At 37.2% G+C, this 16,376-nt stretch overlaps 1 protein-coding gene across 5 annotated transcripts in view; it reads left to right on the top strand.

Moving 5' to 3' along the window:
• The window catches only part of ATP13A4 (ATPase 13A4), a 143,699-nt gene that overhangs the window by 51,820 nt on the left and 75,503 nt on the right, over window positions 1-16,376 (top strand). For 3 of the 5 annotated variants that reach the window (XM_077117894.1, XM_077117896.1, XM_077117897.1), the window contains 5 exons: window positions 6,695-6,841; window positions 11,128-11,198; window positions 11,289-11,369; window positions 12,875-12,944; window positions 14,428-14,562. In XM_077117894.1, the coding sequence (XP_076974009.1) occupies window positions 6,695-6,841; window positions 11,128-11,198; window positions 11,289-11,369; window positions 12,875-12,944; window positions 14,428-14,562 (504 nt within the window). Of the gene's footprint in view, window positions 1-6,694; window positions 6,842-11,127; window positions 11,199-11,288; window positions 11,370-12,874; window positions 12,945-14,427; window positions 14,563-16,376 lie in introns of those variants that run through there. The other 2 variants (XM_077117899.1, XM_077117898.1) reach the window with 2 other exon arrangements.

Below are 16,376 nucleotides of genomic sequence, written 5' to 3'. Positions count from 1 at the left end.
CAGCCATCATAAGTTAAGTTTATATTATAGTTATTATAAGCTATTATAAACTACTTAAGAAAGGTTCATGATTATGGCAGGAATATATAATAGGGGTTTGGCAAAGCCAGTCAAAAAAGTCAGAGAAGAATTCCTTGAGATCCAAAGGTTGGTAAGTGTTAAAAGGTAATTTGGCTAGTGGTGGAGAACACAGTGGAGGTCCAGACAAGGCAATAGCATGGGCAAAGAATTTGAACCTTTGTCTTCTAAGTTCAGACTACTTTTGACACTGTGAGACATTCCTTTTTATTGCTTTTTTCTTCTGATCGATTATAAGCTTTCTGAAGTCAGTGACTGTAGCTTATTTTTGTTCCCTACATGGTCACACAGTTTTGTTCAATATTTCTTTAATTCAATTAAATTGAGTATGTAGTAAAGGGTCTCACCATTTCTATCAGTACTTTATTAGAAAGACACTAAAGTGAAATGTCATGGTTGAAAAAGTAAGAGAATATAGTATTACATTTCTTTTAGGTACACAATCCCTCTTCCCAAGCCCCATTCTTCCACTCCTCCTTTTAACCTGGTCTTTCATTAGATATCCCACTGGAAATCTCTGAAATTCCATGGGCTGCCCTCTCAGAAATGACTGTGCTAAGATAAGTAATTTTGAGGCCACTATCCTCTACTTTATAACATAGGGCCACTTACATTGTGATTTACAGTTTGCAAACTACTTGCATATATGTTGTCTCTTTTGGTCCTTACTGGTAGAATTTTTTTTTCTTCCATTGTATAGATAGAGGCATAGAGAAATTAAACCAAATACTCAGGGCTCCATAGCTGTAAGCAGTAGAAGCAAAACTACTGAAAACTGAACTAGATTGGAATTAGATATCTTACTCTGTCCAATGATCAGTCTCTATAAAAGCAAAGTTATGGAGTAGTTTATGAGTAAAGAATCTGGAGTCTGACTGCCTGAGTTTGATTCCCAGTTCTGCTTTTGACCTACATATGATCTTGGCCAAGTTATTCAACCCTCCCTCACCCAACCTCCTCTTGCGTTAAATGAGGACAACAATAACACATCCTTTTTGTTGTGAGGACTAAGTGAGGTGTGTTTAAATTGCTGAAATGAGACAGTGCCAGGCATATAAGCATTCAAGAGTTTTAGTTGTTTTTGCAACACATTGTGTCTCCAGATATTTCAGACAATAAACCAGCTAACCCACTGCTCTTTTTCCCCTCAGAAAACAGCATCCCCCCAAAATAACAACAGCAGTTAAAATTCAAACCAATCTCTTCAATAAAGTAGGCTTTGCTTTTTTGCATACAAATGTAGGTTTGTGGAGATAGCCTTTTGAATATGACTTCCTCACTTTGGCTTTTCTTTTCTGGTCAATGGACAACAAGTTCCTGTAGTGTCAAGGGAATTAATAGCACGATTATAACTAACTCTTATGTTCTAACGAACGTCAACTTTTCCCAGCTAAGCAACATCTGAGTTTGAGGTCAGGGTGTCCAGAGCATCAGTGGATCTGGCCAAGAGGATGAAGGAGAAAGAAATGAATACTTCAATACAGAAACAATGTCATTTTGGTAAAGTTATGGGTCTGCAAAAGTACTGCAGTGTTTCAGTAAGAGCCTGAGAAATTTAAGTTATGATTACTTTATCCATAATTCTTCCAGTACTTTACTTTAGAGTTCAACCTTTTAGCATTGCATTGTATCCATTTCCAAGAAGAAAGTACTCATTTTTTAATCTCTTTGGAACTTTGCATTGGATTACTTTTTAAGTCAAGCTCAGAAGTTCTTTTTTTTTTTTTTTTTTTTTTTGTAGTGGAACTCCTACACAGAGGAGAAGTTATAGCATTGACCTGAATTTGAAGTTACCGTTACACTTCTAAATTCCAGGGGATGAGGTGCTGATGACAAAAAGTTGGAATCAAATAAGCAAAGATCACTTGCTTTATTCAAATATAAAAGTTAGCCTGACATTTCCAGGTTCAGAAAATACAAGGCAATAGGAAATAAAGGAACATCCAGGTTTATTTCTCTATTTTTTTGTCCAGATCAAACATAGGTCCTCTGAGTACATTCAACTCTTTAAAATGAACTCATATTATTTTCAGTCTTACTCTTCTAGAGTTCAAGACCTGATGTGGTTAATTCTCTTGAGTTCAAGAACTGATGTGGTTAATTCTGTTGATAAAAAGTAGGTAAATCCTGCTCTATGAAACTTGAAGTATAAAATATCCAGATATGCTAAACTAACACTTTGGATTGTTTGCATTACAAACCAGTTATTTAAAATGGTAGCTCCTCTGGTGCATTTAAGTATTTTACAGAACATTAACTGCTTAGAAGAGAGCTGGGAAATGGACTAAAACGGGAGAAGCCATTTCCAGTTAAAGATGCTTTGTTTCCAGAAAGGAAAAATAACTATAGCAACTCACAGAGATTCTAAAGTTTCCTCAAAGGGAAAATCAATTCTTTTTATGGAAAGATCTCAGAAACAGCATGCTATGAAAAAGGAGGAAAAGAACCAGCCACAAACTAGTACTTGTTGCACCTCTGCTCTGGGCCAGTCCTGGGGCCAGGTGCATTATGTATTATTGCATTTAATCCTTCAAACATCCATGAAATGTGGTATTATTATCCCCACTTGACAGATAAATAAAATTAGGCTCAGAAAGTTGAGATGATTTTAAAGACTGTTCAGAGGAGCTGGGATTTGAGCTCAGTTCTCAAGCCAGTTCTTGTCCACTGTTGGACAACAGCAAACCGAAAACTGAGAGAAGATTGATGATGGTGCTTAAAGTGACCACTTCAGATTAACATACTTTCCCTTAATTTCTTTGTTGTAGTTCTTCTTAAAATTTTGATGGTTTTCTTTAAAAATATGGAAAATTCATACAGAGTCCTCAATAGGGTAGCAAATAAATGAAAAGCCAGTGTTGCTATATTACTCTAAGAAAAATTGCTGTCTCATTCTGTTGTCTTTTATCTTCCAATAGAATTCTACTTTGCACTATACAGATTTGAATTCTAGGGCTTGGGGAGAAAGAGGATGGCAGAAAATGGGGATAAAGGCGAGTATATCCAGGCACCTTCATTTTAGTAATGCTAAGTTGATGTTTACAGATGAATTTCAATCTTTGATATAGATTTAGGCAGGCACTTGGCACTTTGGATTAACACTGGCCTTTGAGAACTTGGGGGTGCCAAATGTCCCATCTTCTCCTTCGCTTTCTAGGCACCACAGTCTAGAGGTCTGTTTCTTATCACACGGGACCAGGGGGTGACACTGGATTTTGAGAATCAAAGTGTCTGCCAAGAGAAAAGAAGGCATGGAAAACTGGATGCTGTTTATTATATAGTTCAGAATTCAAGGTGTTTTTCACACAGGATCTACAGGCACCATGGGACAATTTGTCTAAATAAAGAAGGTGGACCCAAATTTGAAGTGTTATTAACTACCAATACCAGACTGGCTTGAACAGTTCTTAGCCTCACTGATAGTGAGTTTTCTCATCTACAAAATGGAGATGATGATAATGACAACTTGAAAATTTGTGAACTTAAACAAGATGACTGATGCAAAAAGTTTTTATAAATTAGTTAATTATATGCAAATTAGTAATTAATATTATTTTAATTCACAAGAGAACCAAGAGTAGCTGTCTTCCTGTCTGTTCTCATTTGGTGGCCTGCGGTCTCTGGTCTTGATGGCCCTTTTATCATTTGTACTCCTATTTACCTACAATTGATCTGTTTTTCTTACCAAATTTTTTATTGAAGTGTTGTTCCTTGGTAGTCCCAGATTAGGCTGGATATAAAAATAACAATCCCATAAAATTGTATTTTGTTCTGCAATATACAGAGTAGAGCACAAATTAGGAGAAGGCTCTGGAAGTGGCAAGTGGGGATTAAAATCCTGCTCTAATATTTACACCTTGTCTTAGTTTCTTCACCTATAAAATGGATATGATATTAATAATAACTAATTCATAGGGTTTTCTGCAAGGATTAACTGATATAATACATAAATAGCACTATCTGCCTAGAATATAATAAGTACTTAATAAATGTTAGCTTTTTATTATTATTGTTATTATTAATAATCAAAAGTCTTCTGATACAAAGCCCTCTTTGATGAAGTCAAAGGCAAAGCTATATAATACTGAACTATGCCAAGTTGTGTTCAAGGGAATTGGTTGTCTCTCCAACCATATCTGGAACATGTTCATCAGTGCAGTGGCTCAGTCACTGGAAATTTAGCCATTTTGGGGAATTTTTAGGCTCTGAAGGTAACTCCATGTACATTTGTTTAGATTTAGTCATCTTTTCTTTCATGATGATATTAGCCAATTTCACTGGTTTTTGAAATTAATTCATTAACTTTCAAATTTCTATTAAGCTGGTTCTCCTCCCCTCCCCTCCTCTATCTTCCCCTCCCTGCCTCTTCCTTACTTTCTCTTCCTTTTTCCTCTTTCCAACCTTTTCCTTTTCCTTTCACATCTCTTCCCTCCTTTTCTCCTCCCCTCCCTTTACTTCTCCTCTCTACCCTCTCCTCTTTCTTTGTTCTGCTTTCTTCCACCTCTCCCACCGTTTCTTCCAGAATCTGTGCTAGGGATGGATGCAATAAAGACCTGGTCAAACATGGTCCCTCCTCATGGTCCAAGAAGGTGATAAAGTAGACAGGCAAAGGGCAGTGCAAGAAAGGAGTATGTGGTAAGAATCTCAAGTAACCTGATGGTTTAGAGGAGGATCACTCGCAGAAATTAGGGGGGATCTACCACATGAAGACTTAGAGAGAGAAGAGAGGAGAAAAGGATGTGTATTCCAGCCTCAGGAACCAGCGGAAGCAAAGGCATGGTGGTGGGCTGTCTTGTGGAGAACAAGAATCATAGATTTAGCTGCAATGAATATAACATCTTGAACACATTTCAAGGCAAAAGTGGGTGAAGGAGAGAGAATTCCCTGATCTACATTTTCCTGTCATCAAATTATTTACCAGACTTGTCTTCTCTTGCCTTCTGTTTTAGTTTGCTAATGCTGCTGGAAGTGCAATATACTGGAAATGCATCGGCCTTTATAAAGAGAATTTATTAAGTTACAAGTTTACAGTTCTAAGGCCATACAAATATCCAACTAAGGCATCCAAAGAAAGTTACCTTGACTCAAGAAAGGCCAATCTGGGAAGGCTGGCATGTACTGGTTCTTTGCCTTCTGGTTTCAAACAGCTTCCTCAGGGCATTTTCTTTCTACATCTCCAAATGTCTTTGTCTGTTTCAGCTCTCAAGCTTTTTCCAAAATGGTTCCTCTTAAGTGACCTTCCTTGAATGGGTGAAGACACATCTCCATGGAAACCATCTAATCAAAAGGTCCCACCCACAACTTGGTGGGCCACATCTCCGTGGAAACAAATTACTCAAAAAGATCCCACTCAACAATATTGAATCAGGATTAAAGAATATGGCTTTTCTGAAGTACACAACAGTTTCAAACTGGCATACCATACTTCTTGGCTCTTGAAGCTTAGCAGGCACCCAAGTGTGTGTGTTTTATTTGTATGCTGTATGGCAGGGTCACAATTTCATAATTTTTTTCTTTGTGAGTATCCTGTTATTGCAGCACCATTTGTTGAATTCTTTGTTTGTTTGATTGATTGGTTTTTGTTTGCTTTACTTGTTTGTTTGTTTTTGGGGGGAAGAGCATGGACCGGGAATCAAACCCAGGTCTCCTGCATGGCAGGCAAGAATTCTACCACTGAACCACCACTCCCCAAGTGTGTTTTATATGTAGCATTTACCGATTTAGATAATAACAACTGTTATTACCACATCAGTTTTTAAGGGACCATTGTGGTACCTGTTAATCTAGTGCTGTTCCCTCCACTTCTATTCTATGATGAAGTCTACAGTGAACTACAAAGAAATGCAATTTCGGTTAGGATCACGTATCAGTTATCCTGTATCTTCTTCAATCCTGCCTGCACCAACATCTTAACAATTACCTTGGGCAAGTTCAGTTCACGCATTCAGTCTTTCTTTTCATCCACTTGCCAGCCTCTCACTGAGAAAGTCACAGTGCTCTACATGAATGGGGATAATGAGAAGCAATAAACCATACTCCTTGCCTTCAAGATAGTCTAGAAGAAGAGAATACAAGGCAGAAAGTGATTAGGCCACAAGAGAATGGCAATTAAACTCCTTTGGAAATAGCATGTTGACTTTTTCTGTTTTTTCTGGAGGGAGGCTGATAAAAGGGCTGCTCTGGAGAAAGTGGAATGTGAGTTAAGCCAGGAAAGATGGGATGGTTTAAAATAACTTGGTTTCCTCCCTCTCAGAGACTTAGAGACCCTTGCAAAGTTTGTTTTGTCTTGTTTTCCCTAGAAATTTTGTGTCTGGTACTAGCCATATAGGCTGGAGGGTAATAGGACAAATTGTCTTTTTTCTGAGAATGTGTCTCCCTTGGGGGCTTTATTACATGTTTGTGCCTTCTCTCCACCTCCAAGTTCATTAACAAATGATGATGACTTTTCTCCTCAAGGTTCTATACCTACCAGCTTTCAAAAGCTTATAATAGATTGATCTAGAATGTTCACTGCTCCAAAGCTTACAGAGTTATACTAAACTGACGTCTTTCAGGGTGAATTTTAGCCTGATGACTTCTCTTAACTTCACGGGGGTTTTGGTGTCTGTTTCCTCAGGATGAATTTCAAACGTACTCTTGGAAAAAGGTAATGTGGATCTACCTGTCAGCGTTAAACAGCGCATTTGCTCTCACTCGTGACCACTCTCTCATTACAGATGAGCAGTGTATCATAAATAGAGCCTTAAGAAAGACTGACCTAAAGGTAAGTAAAACTATGGCTGCTGCTGATGCCAAAGAAATTTAATCTTATTGTTTTTACAAATATAAGGTTAAATTCAGGTCTTCACTGTACAAATCCTCAACTGACAGTGGAGAACATTATAAAGAATACAAACTTTGGAATCATAGAGAGAGTTCAGTTCAAAACTAAGCTTCACCCTTCTAAACTACACTGTGCAACCCTTGATCAATTACTTAACTTTGCTGAGCCTTAGTTTTTTCATCTATAAAATTATGATAATGATATCTGCATCTAATGTTAATTGATGGGATTAAATAAATTAAGGGATATAGTGATCATTAAAATCCCTGGCACGCAGTAGATGCTTAGTAATACTAGATCTTAATAGCATCATATCTTATATTATAAGAGGATTAACAAGGTTAATCTTACAGTAAAGGTAATTATCCAGGAATACCCGGGGAGTTCACCTATGTTCACCAAAGGAGCTTTTTTAAATTCTGTAATTCAAATTCTGTAATTCAATATTTGAGTTACTCCCATCTCAATAAGTTAAATTAGTACTACTTAAATTATGACTAGTTAGCATTTACATTATAAAACATATTTCATAAGATGGAATGTTTTCTCTTACATTTATGCATACATAGCTTAATTTTTACTAGATCAAGATCAATTTATTTATTTTTTTCTATTATAAGTCAGTTGCTGAGCAGTTGCTCTATTGTCAATTGTAAGCACCCAATTATCTTAACTGCCAAAATAAACAAAAACAAAAGAGTCAACCACCTGCACTAACAGATCACCTCATCTGTTAGGTAACCATTCACCTGGAGCAGTAGGTGCCCCAAAGCCTCCTTTTGGACATGGCCTCAGAGTGTTATTGCCCTGAAATTCCAGCATCTTTAATTGAATCAAACAAATAAGTGGACAAACAAACAAACGAAGAAACAATCAAATAAACAAAATGTGGGGAAGGGGCAAGTGGGTAGAAATGGAAAGATCTGACACCCAGACTTGATAACTTCACTTATCCATTTATGATAAGGGATGTTTGACCAGTTCCTGGCTCTCTGAGTCTCATGTTTCCTATTTCTAAAATGAGACTGAAAACCCCTTCTCTGCCTTCTTCTCAGGACTGTTGTGAACACTAGATAAAAGGTTGGGTATCAAGGTGATTTGTAGACTGTGATGAGCTACAGTCATATAAAGGTTCAAGACCTTTCATTAAAGGTCAGAGGAGATGTCCCAGATTCAGCCCAGATGACACTGATAGCAACAGTAAGACCAAAATGATAGCCACTCACGGTCATGTAGGGGGAGTTTGGAGACAGCGCCAAGAATTATGTCAGGTTTGCAAACAGAGGCTAAGAGGACACACTAAACACCATTTTGTAGTATTGCAAAGCTGAAACTCAGTGCTTAACCTGTTGAACAGGATGTTTTCACAACATGTTCTGACAAGAAATGAAGAAAAGGAAGCCTGGGGATGGGGGAAGCTTCCTGATTCTGATCAGAAAGATGAAATATACCTCATAGCAGACTACTGATTTCCTCATTAGTATTTCCTGGTCTGAAGTTCCAGGAAACTGGGGCATAAACTCCATTACTTGCAAATATTATACCTAATATCCTCTTGCCAACTTCTAGAGACTCCACTGGTGATGAGGGAAGCATAGAAATTCCAGGCAGAGTTTATTTCTTGCTGGAAGAAACTCAAAGATGCCTTAAAGGTCTAAGATGAAGTCATTCTTCACACACTGCCAAGGATTGGCCTAAGAAATAGTCAGAGAAAAATGGAATTTTCCATTCCGTGGCCTTGGGTAGAATTATCAGCAACCTCTTTATTCCTTGTTATTGCTGCATTCATCTGCTAATGCTTTATGCCTATTATGTTTTATAGATTTCTCAATCTGAGGCTGTGATTTCACAGCCTCTTAACTAAACAGAGGCCTCATAGTTTTTTTTTTTAATCTATGGAATTAATAACGTGGACAACCCTAATGTGATATAATATGAATCCTTGAAGGTAGCAAATTTTCAGATTTTCTTCTGAGACTAGCTTGAATATTATATTCTTTGTGAAGCTTTGGGCCTTGGAGCCAGATGGGCTTGGGTTCAGATTACAGCCTTGTATCTTAATTGGTGTGATCTTGGGTGAGTTACTCAATCGGAATGACATCAGGTACAAAGTGAAGATGAACATAATAATTACCCTATCAAAGGATGATTAAAAAAAAGATAACATATGAAAAGCCTCAAATGACTCTATAAACAGTAGCTGTGGTTACAATCCAGCTCTATTTGCAAAATTGCAGAGAATAATGCAAAGGAAAGGGAGTTGTGAGGGAAGAAAGGTTTGGTTCCAAGATGCTCCATGATGGGTGGCACTCCCTGGGGTTGCTGCTTTCAGATACTCTTTCCTCACCTCTCATTTGCAGTTTGTGAAGAAAGACTCATGTCCAGGGCCAAAGGATTCCAATTTTACACTGAAAATCAGTTGGAAAATGGGATTTATTTAATAAAAAGTTATTTTGCAACCAACCTCATTGAAATAAGCCCATTCTGTAAAATTTTGAGAATGGAGATTTTTAAACACTTTACTTGGTAACTTGGAATGTGTGTAGGTATGTACACACGTATACTATTTGAGTAGGGTTATGATTCATTCGAGGTAATCCAGGTCTTTGAGTTTAGGGATTTAAGCTGTATTTCTAGTTGATGCGTGGTTTTAGAAAGCATTCATTTATTTATTCAACAAGAAATGTATTGACTTACTTTGTACAGGCTATATCTTCTGAGAATTTATCATATGATAATACTGACTCCAATATTCATAAACATAGAACATATTTAGAAGAGCTGAAGTGGATCTCAGAAATAATATCCAATTGCCTCAATTTACATACAAAGAAACTGGCATGGGTAAATTTAATTTAATTTCTCAAGGGCACAAATATCAGAGCAGAGACAAAAGGAAGTTGAACAGTGTTCCTCAATTTTGGCTACATATTAGAATGGCCTGGAGTAATTAAAAGAATACTTATGCCTGGGTAGAACCCTAGACCAATTAAATCAGAATTTCTTGGGGTCAGGACCCAAGCACCAGGTTTAAAGCTTCCCAGATGATTTCAACCAGCAAACTGTGTCTAATAATCATTGCTCCTTTGCCGTATTGCAGTCTCACTTTTTGTCTCTGTAGTTGGTTAAATCACTAGCTAATGGAAATTCAGATTCATATATAAAACTGCTTAAAGGAATCAGAAGCAAGATGACCCAATTGTCACAAGCAATAACCTTTCCTTTCCTATCCACTGCCAACACCTACAGGCCCTCATTGCCTGGCATGCATTTTAATGGAATAATCTCATCTCTCTCCTTCAGCCAAACCTGTTTGCTCTCTCTTTGGTAGGTTACTCCACTAGGCCATTACCTATGTGGTAAAGACCCATGTACCTTATTCTAGTGTTTAATGCTGTTCATAATCTGATTTAATCTTTCCAGCTTCCTTCCCTATTCTGCAAACAAACAGGTCTACCTGCTGCTTAAAATAACTTATGCATAAAAACCTCTTTGAGCCTCATTCAACCCTCTTCCCCCTCATCCTCGCAGAATCCTTCCAATCCTTCAAGGCTGCAGCTCAGATGTCATCTCCTCCAGGTTGTTTTCTGTTATCTGACATTTAGTATATTAGTAAATTTAGTAAATATAGATTTAGTATATTTAGTAAATATACTGATGTTTAGTATATTTTTATATCTTTGACACATATCATATTTGATTATATGGCATTGTTTTCTTGTTTCTAAATGTACTTCTTGGGCGGGCCGCGGTGGCTCAGCGGGCAAGAGTGCTTGCCTGCCGTGCCGGAGGACCCCGGTTCGATTCCCGGCCCCAGCCCATGTAAAAAACAAACAAACAAACAAAATATAATAAAACAAGAAAATGTTTAAAAATGTTTCCCTTTCTTCCATCCTTCCTTCCTTCTCTGTCTTTCCTTCCTTTCCTCCCTCTCTCAAAAAAAAAAAAATAAATAAAATAAATGTACTTCTTTTCCTTCTCTGGTGGCGAAGTCGTGGGCTACAAGGATTGGGTTTTATTCATAATTAAATCCCTATAGTTGGCCATGATAAGTGTTAATTCATTTATACATATTATAAATAGTCATTATAAATATTATTATAGGAAAGGATAAAACTGTAGGACAGTATATTAGTATTCTAACTTTGTTTCTGCCACAAAAATTTTTCTAGCAACTGTATTCTGTGTGTTCTCAGAACCTCAAACTTGGTACTCTTCTTTTGAAGGTAAGATGCATAAAGGTGCAGAAAATAAGATATGTTTGGGACAACTTAGAAGGACAGTTCCAGAAAATTGGGTAAGTTGTTTCAGCAGTTGCATCCAAAGATGAAAAAAAAGTTATTTCAAAAATATTATTGCTAAGGATGTCTTATTATTATTGTTTTAGCTCTTTGGAAGCCTGGCTCACTTCTGCCAAGATACATCTAAAATTTGGATCAGGCCTAACAAAAGAAGAACAAGACATAAGGTACAGTGTTTAGTATGTCTATATCAGCTCAAAAGAACTGCTATTAATTAGTCAAATGGAGAGCCCAGTAAATAGTTATCTTAACTGGTTAATACCAGAGAATGTTGCAATTCTCTGTTTAGTATTATTAAAATAAAATGCTTTCACACACATTATCTCACTTTATCTTCAGAACAACTTTGTGGGGAATGTGGAATAGCTATCACCACCCTCACAGTATTATAGATGAGACCTCTGAGGCTCAGAGATATTTTGTGGTCTGAACAAGGTCACACAGCTGGGAAGTTAGCATTATCGAGTAAGAATTGACTTCCACACCTTCTGAATGGGGTCTAGTGCTCTTTCTGTTGTACATAATACTTCTTATGATTTTTATAATAATGATATTGAGCTGGTTTTGATTGTAATCAGGAACCATGTACCACACCATGATAACAGAATCAAATAATTATCGTGGAGCATCAGAAGAATGTCATGTATGATATATAGCTCTGCAATTCCAAACAGTTACTGGGCAGAGGAACAAGGTTTAGGAAGGGGACTGGATTTAATGGCAAGAAGCTGTCATTATTCACTAAGTGGCTTTAAGTAAATACCTTTTCTTTTTGGACCTTAACTTCCCAATAGAAGAAAGGAGGAGGAGGAAGACTTTATGAAGTCTTTCCTAGGTGTCTGTGATTCTCACTCCTTCCCCCTCCCTACCCCCAACCATGTTTCAATACTCTGCAGAGACCTAGAGCCTTGCAACATCAGCATCACCTGGGAACTTTTTGGAAATGGAGACTCTCAAACCACACCCCAATCCTAGGAATCAAAATCTAGATTTTAACCAGATCACCAATTAATAACTATAAACATTAAAGTTTGAGAAGCACTGCTCTAATACATTTGCCCAAGCCTTCTGACCTGACGTGAAGGGCACAGACAGAGTGGTGGTGTTCTCAACAACAAAATAAAGTGTCACCTCCTCTGTATAATCAGAAGAACACCTCTCTGGGTCTTCAATTAGAAGATCATACAATCCCGTGTTTAGAACTGTTTTTGAGAGCTTAACACTTTTACTTTTATGTATATTTAAAAAAATCTACACCTTCACAGAAAGTCTGATCAGGGGTAGGAAAGTAGTACAGTATTTCCTTATCAGCAAAACGATTTTCTCTTAATGAGTCCTTCATCCCACACCCAGGGAGTCAGAGTTGGGAAGAGATAGTAAAGAAACTACCAACCCTGAAACTACCTGAATGAGTCACTGAGCCACTTGGGAGAGAGTCTACTTCAATAAAAGCAATATAATTATGCTTAAATTTTTTTTTGCATTTGTCACCCCACCCCACCACCACACACCAGTTATTTTGAGAGGGTTGAACGTTATATAACAAGAGAGGCATAAATTGATCCCAAAGTGAGAAAATGAACATAGAATTGGCCTGTCTTTTTGAATGGGTGAGAAAATGAGTTTCACTTTTATTACAAATGATTAAGTGATCTGTGATCTCTCCCCGTAGGAGGTTAATATGTGGGCCAAATACTATCGATGTTGAAATCACTCCAATTTGGAAACTGCTCATCAAAGAGGTAACCAGCATTTTGTCTTGGTTCCCTGTTTGGCTGGATAGGAAATGGAGAAGCTTGGTTCTAGTCAAATGAACAGGAGTGCTACTTGTTGACATGTAACCGTAATTTAAAAGACGTCAAGAATATTTTCTTCATATCTCTTTCTATTCTTTATCAAGGAGTCCTTTTTTTGCACTCATTGTCTGATACAATATAAGACATGACACTCATGTGTCTGCTTTTCAGTTAATGACTAGATGAACACGATTATTTTCTTTTTGCTTTTTAAGTACTATGTTACCTACCCTGCTTCAACTTTGAGAAATTAAAATAAGAATAACAAAAATCCTTTTCTTATGAGTGACAGATAAAATTGCCTCAACCTTCAAAATTGCTGGAGGAAGTACATCTGTTCTTCCATCAATCCCAGTAGTGTTGTTCTCACTAGGGAGGGGAGACTTGGCCACCATTTCCAAAGTTAAATTTTTCTTTTTCACTCAATCACTGGGCTTATCATTTTTCATTTTTTGATCACTGTTTTCAAACCACATTCATTCAGCTGTACTCTGAAGCTCCCCTGCTCTCCACCTGCATCTCACCTTACCTTAATAAAAGCTTGCGCTAGAAAAACTGCAAGTGTCTTTCTCAGTATTTCCCAGCAAGCGTTCAGGCATGGAAGAAAGTTAAACAAACCCACAAGAAAGTTTCTGTGTGCCTCTTCCCTAATCAGAATTACCATTCCTGTTTTAAAGGCAGATGGAAACCAACTCAAGGGAATTTGAGTAAGGACACAAAATGCTTTTGATCAAAGCAGGATTACAGCGTTGGAGTTAACATTGCCTTTCTCCCACTGTGTTCTAGATGCTCAATTACAGCTTAACGTTCCTAACTCAGCTCTACACTTAGGAGAAAATAACTCTTTAACTCATCCATGAATCTAAAGTACTTTAATGGCTTCAAATATGGCAGCCATTTTATTATAGAAAAGAACAATAGACTATAAGTCAGTTTAACACTATGAACTTGATACCTTGTCCTTCTGAAGACCAGCAAATGTAAAATGCAGATGATAGCATCTGCTCCTCACAGAACGGTCCTGGTCAACATGACACATGAAACTTAACTCTATAAAGTGTGACAGCGATTAAAAGCAAGTGCTTGGGAGTCAAATTACCTGGGTTCAAGCCTTGGCTCTGTGGTGAGCTCAGCTGTGCGATTTTGGGCAGTTTATGCAGATCTAAGGCTCAATTTCTTCATCTTTAAGATGAAGATAAGTAATAATTTCTGCTTCATTAGATAATTATGGGAATTAAATGAACAGCTGCAGCTAAAGTTGCTCAGTGCAAGGTGTGACGCATGGCAATTGCTGAATAAGAATAAGGCTATTGTGTGGGATGATTAATGGCATGGAAATGATTCTGAAAACAAAACAAACAAATCCATGAATAGCTAGGTGTGAAGCCTAAATATTTCCTTGTCTTCTTGTTTTTATGTCTGCCAACAGGTTCTAAATCCATTTTACATATTTCAACTCTTCAGTGTCTGTTTGTGGTTTAGTGAAGACTATAAGGAATATGCATTTGCCATCATAATCATGTCTGTCATTTCCATAGCTTTGACTGTATATGACCTCAGAGAGGTGAGTTTTTCCACCAGGTCTGTGTGCTCAGAAAGGGTCAGATAGTGACTTTATTGAACTTGGTTAGAAAGGAGAGTCATGAAATAGTCACTGCCCACTCCATATTAAATGAGACACATTTGTGCATACGGAGAACAATGCTTGGACCATCACCAATGACTGCAAGTGTTAGTGCTTCCCTTTCCTCCCATCCCAACTCCTAACCTTTCAAGTTAGTTATTCCCTCCCTTTAGCTTACCCCTGACCTGCCAGAAGAATATGCAAGTATATGTAACTCATGAGTAGGTGAACAAACACATGCAGATAATATTGATGGAGCTTGAAGATGATGGGACAGGGGTGGAAGGTGGGAGTCTCTTTTAAATAGTCATTCCTTTGGCCTTTATATTGGTTGGTACTCATCTGACAAAACCTCAGTCCAACTCTTAGCTTTCTTTTTGCTATTCCCAGGGAAGTTGGGAGCTTTTGGGAGAAAACCACTTGGAGCAGAATGGTTGATTGCACTATAAATACATAACTGCCAATCTCATCTAGGAAAACCTTTTATGCTTCTCTGGTCTAGGTGCTCTCCTATTCTCCAAGATTACAGTTTCAATTCATCTCTCTGTGATGCCCGTCTTCGCATATCCACTTTGCCTTTAACTCAGCAGATAATCTTATCACTTATTTCACAAAGACAATGGAAGCCATAAGAGAGGAATTCACTCAACTTCCATTCTCCAGCTGCCACATGATCCATGTCTCCACCCCCCTTCCTGCCTTGATCTCTCTGGCAGTGAAGGGTGCGCTCCTCTGCACGTGCCTGGGATGACATCCTCTCCCACCTTCTCACTGTGCTTATTTGGTAATGAATGGTCCTTCTTTCTCCCTTTCACAAGAGCCTTCTCATTGGCATTGAAACATCCTCAAGCTTTTCCCAAGTTAAAAAAAAAAAAATCAGTCAGAATAATCCCTTCTCTTGACCAAACTTCCACCTTCAGCTACTACATCTCTCTTCTTTCTTTTATAGCAAAATTTCTTGCTTATCATATTCTTTCATTTACTTATCTCCTCACTTTTTGCCCTGGATTCCTTTCTTAGAACTCTATTTCAACAATTCTAAAGGGTGCCATTATAATCTTCAATAGTCTTAAAATTAAAAAAAAAGTGTTTTAAAATTAGCTACTTTTTTTCTTAATTGAAACAGAAATATATGGACATGATAAAAAAATTCAAACAGAACAAAATGGCATGAATGAAAAGTACCTATTTCTCCCACCTTAGTTTTCCTAGGGTCTAGTTTCCCATGTAAGAGGCATACACTGGGACATTCTGTATTCTTTCAGAAATAATACATTTATGTGCATACTTCAGTTTACACAAATGAAAACAGTCTATATACTTTATAGACTGTTCTGTACCTTATATTTTTCCCCTAACGTATCCGCACAAATTTATTCCCAAGGTAAAATATTTTTTAACAAGCCCTATATTGATAGACATTTAGTTTTTTTTCTAGCCTTGCTATTACAAACAGTGCTACAGAGAGCAAGCATCCTAGAAAATATTTATTTTCATACATACAGTAAACATACATCCAAACACACATAAAAGTACAAGCATATATATATACATATGTATGTGCATGCATATTATGTATACATATAATTATCTTTATAGATCTAGAGATATAAAATTCCTATAACTGGAATTACTTAGTCATAAGCTGGGTACATCAATTTTGTATATTTTTTCAACATGCCTCTTAAATAATCCATAGCAATTTATACTCTTCTCGATAATAGAGGACATTCTACAATTTTAATTTTGTGTTT

The sequence above is a fragment of the Tamandua tetradactyla genome, chromosome 10 (assembly GCF_023851605.1).
Source record: "Tamandua tetradactyla isolate mTamTet1 chromosome 10, mTamTet1.pri, whole genome shotgun sequence".
In the NCBI taxonomy this organism is placed as follows: Eukaryota; Metazoa; Chordata; class Mammalia; order Pilosa; family Myrmecophagidae; genus Tamandua; species Tamandua tetradactyla.
The sequence above is the reverse complement of the archived record's forward strand: the minus strand, read 5'-3'. Positions and strand labels throughout refer to the sequence as shown.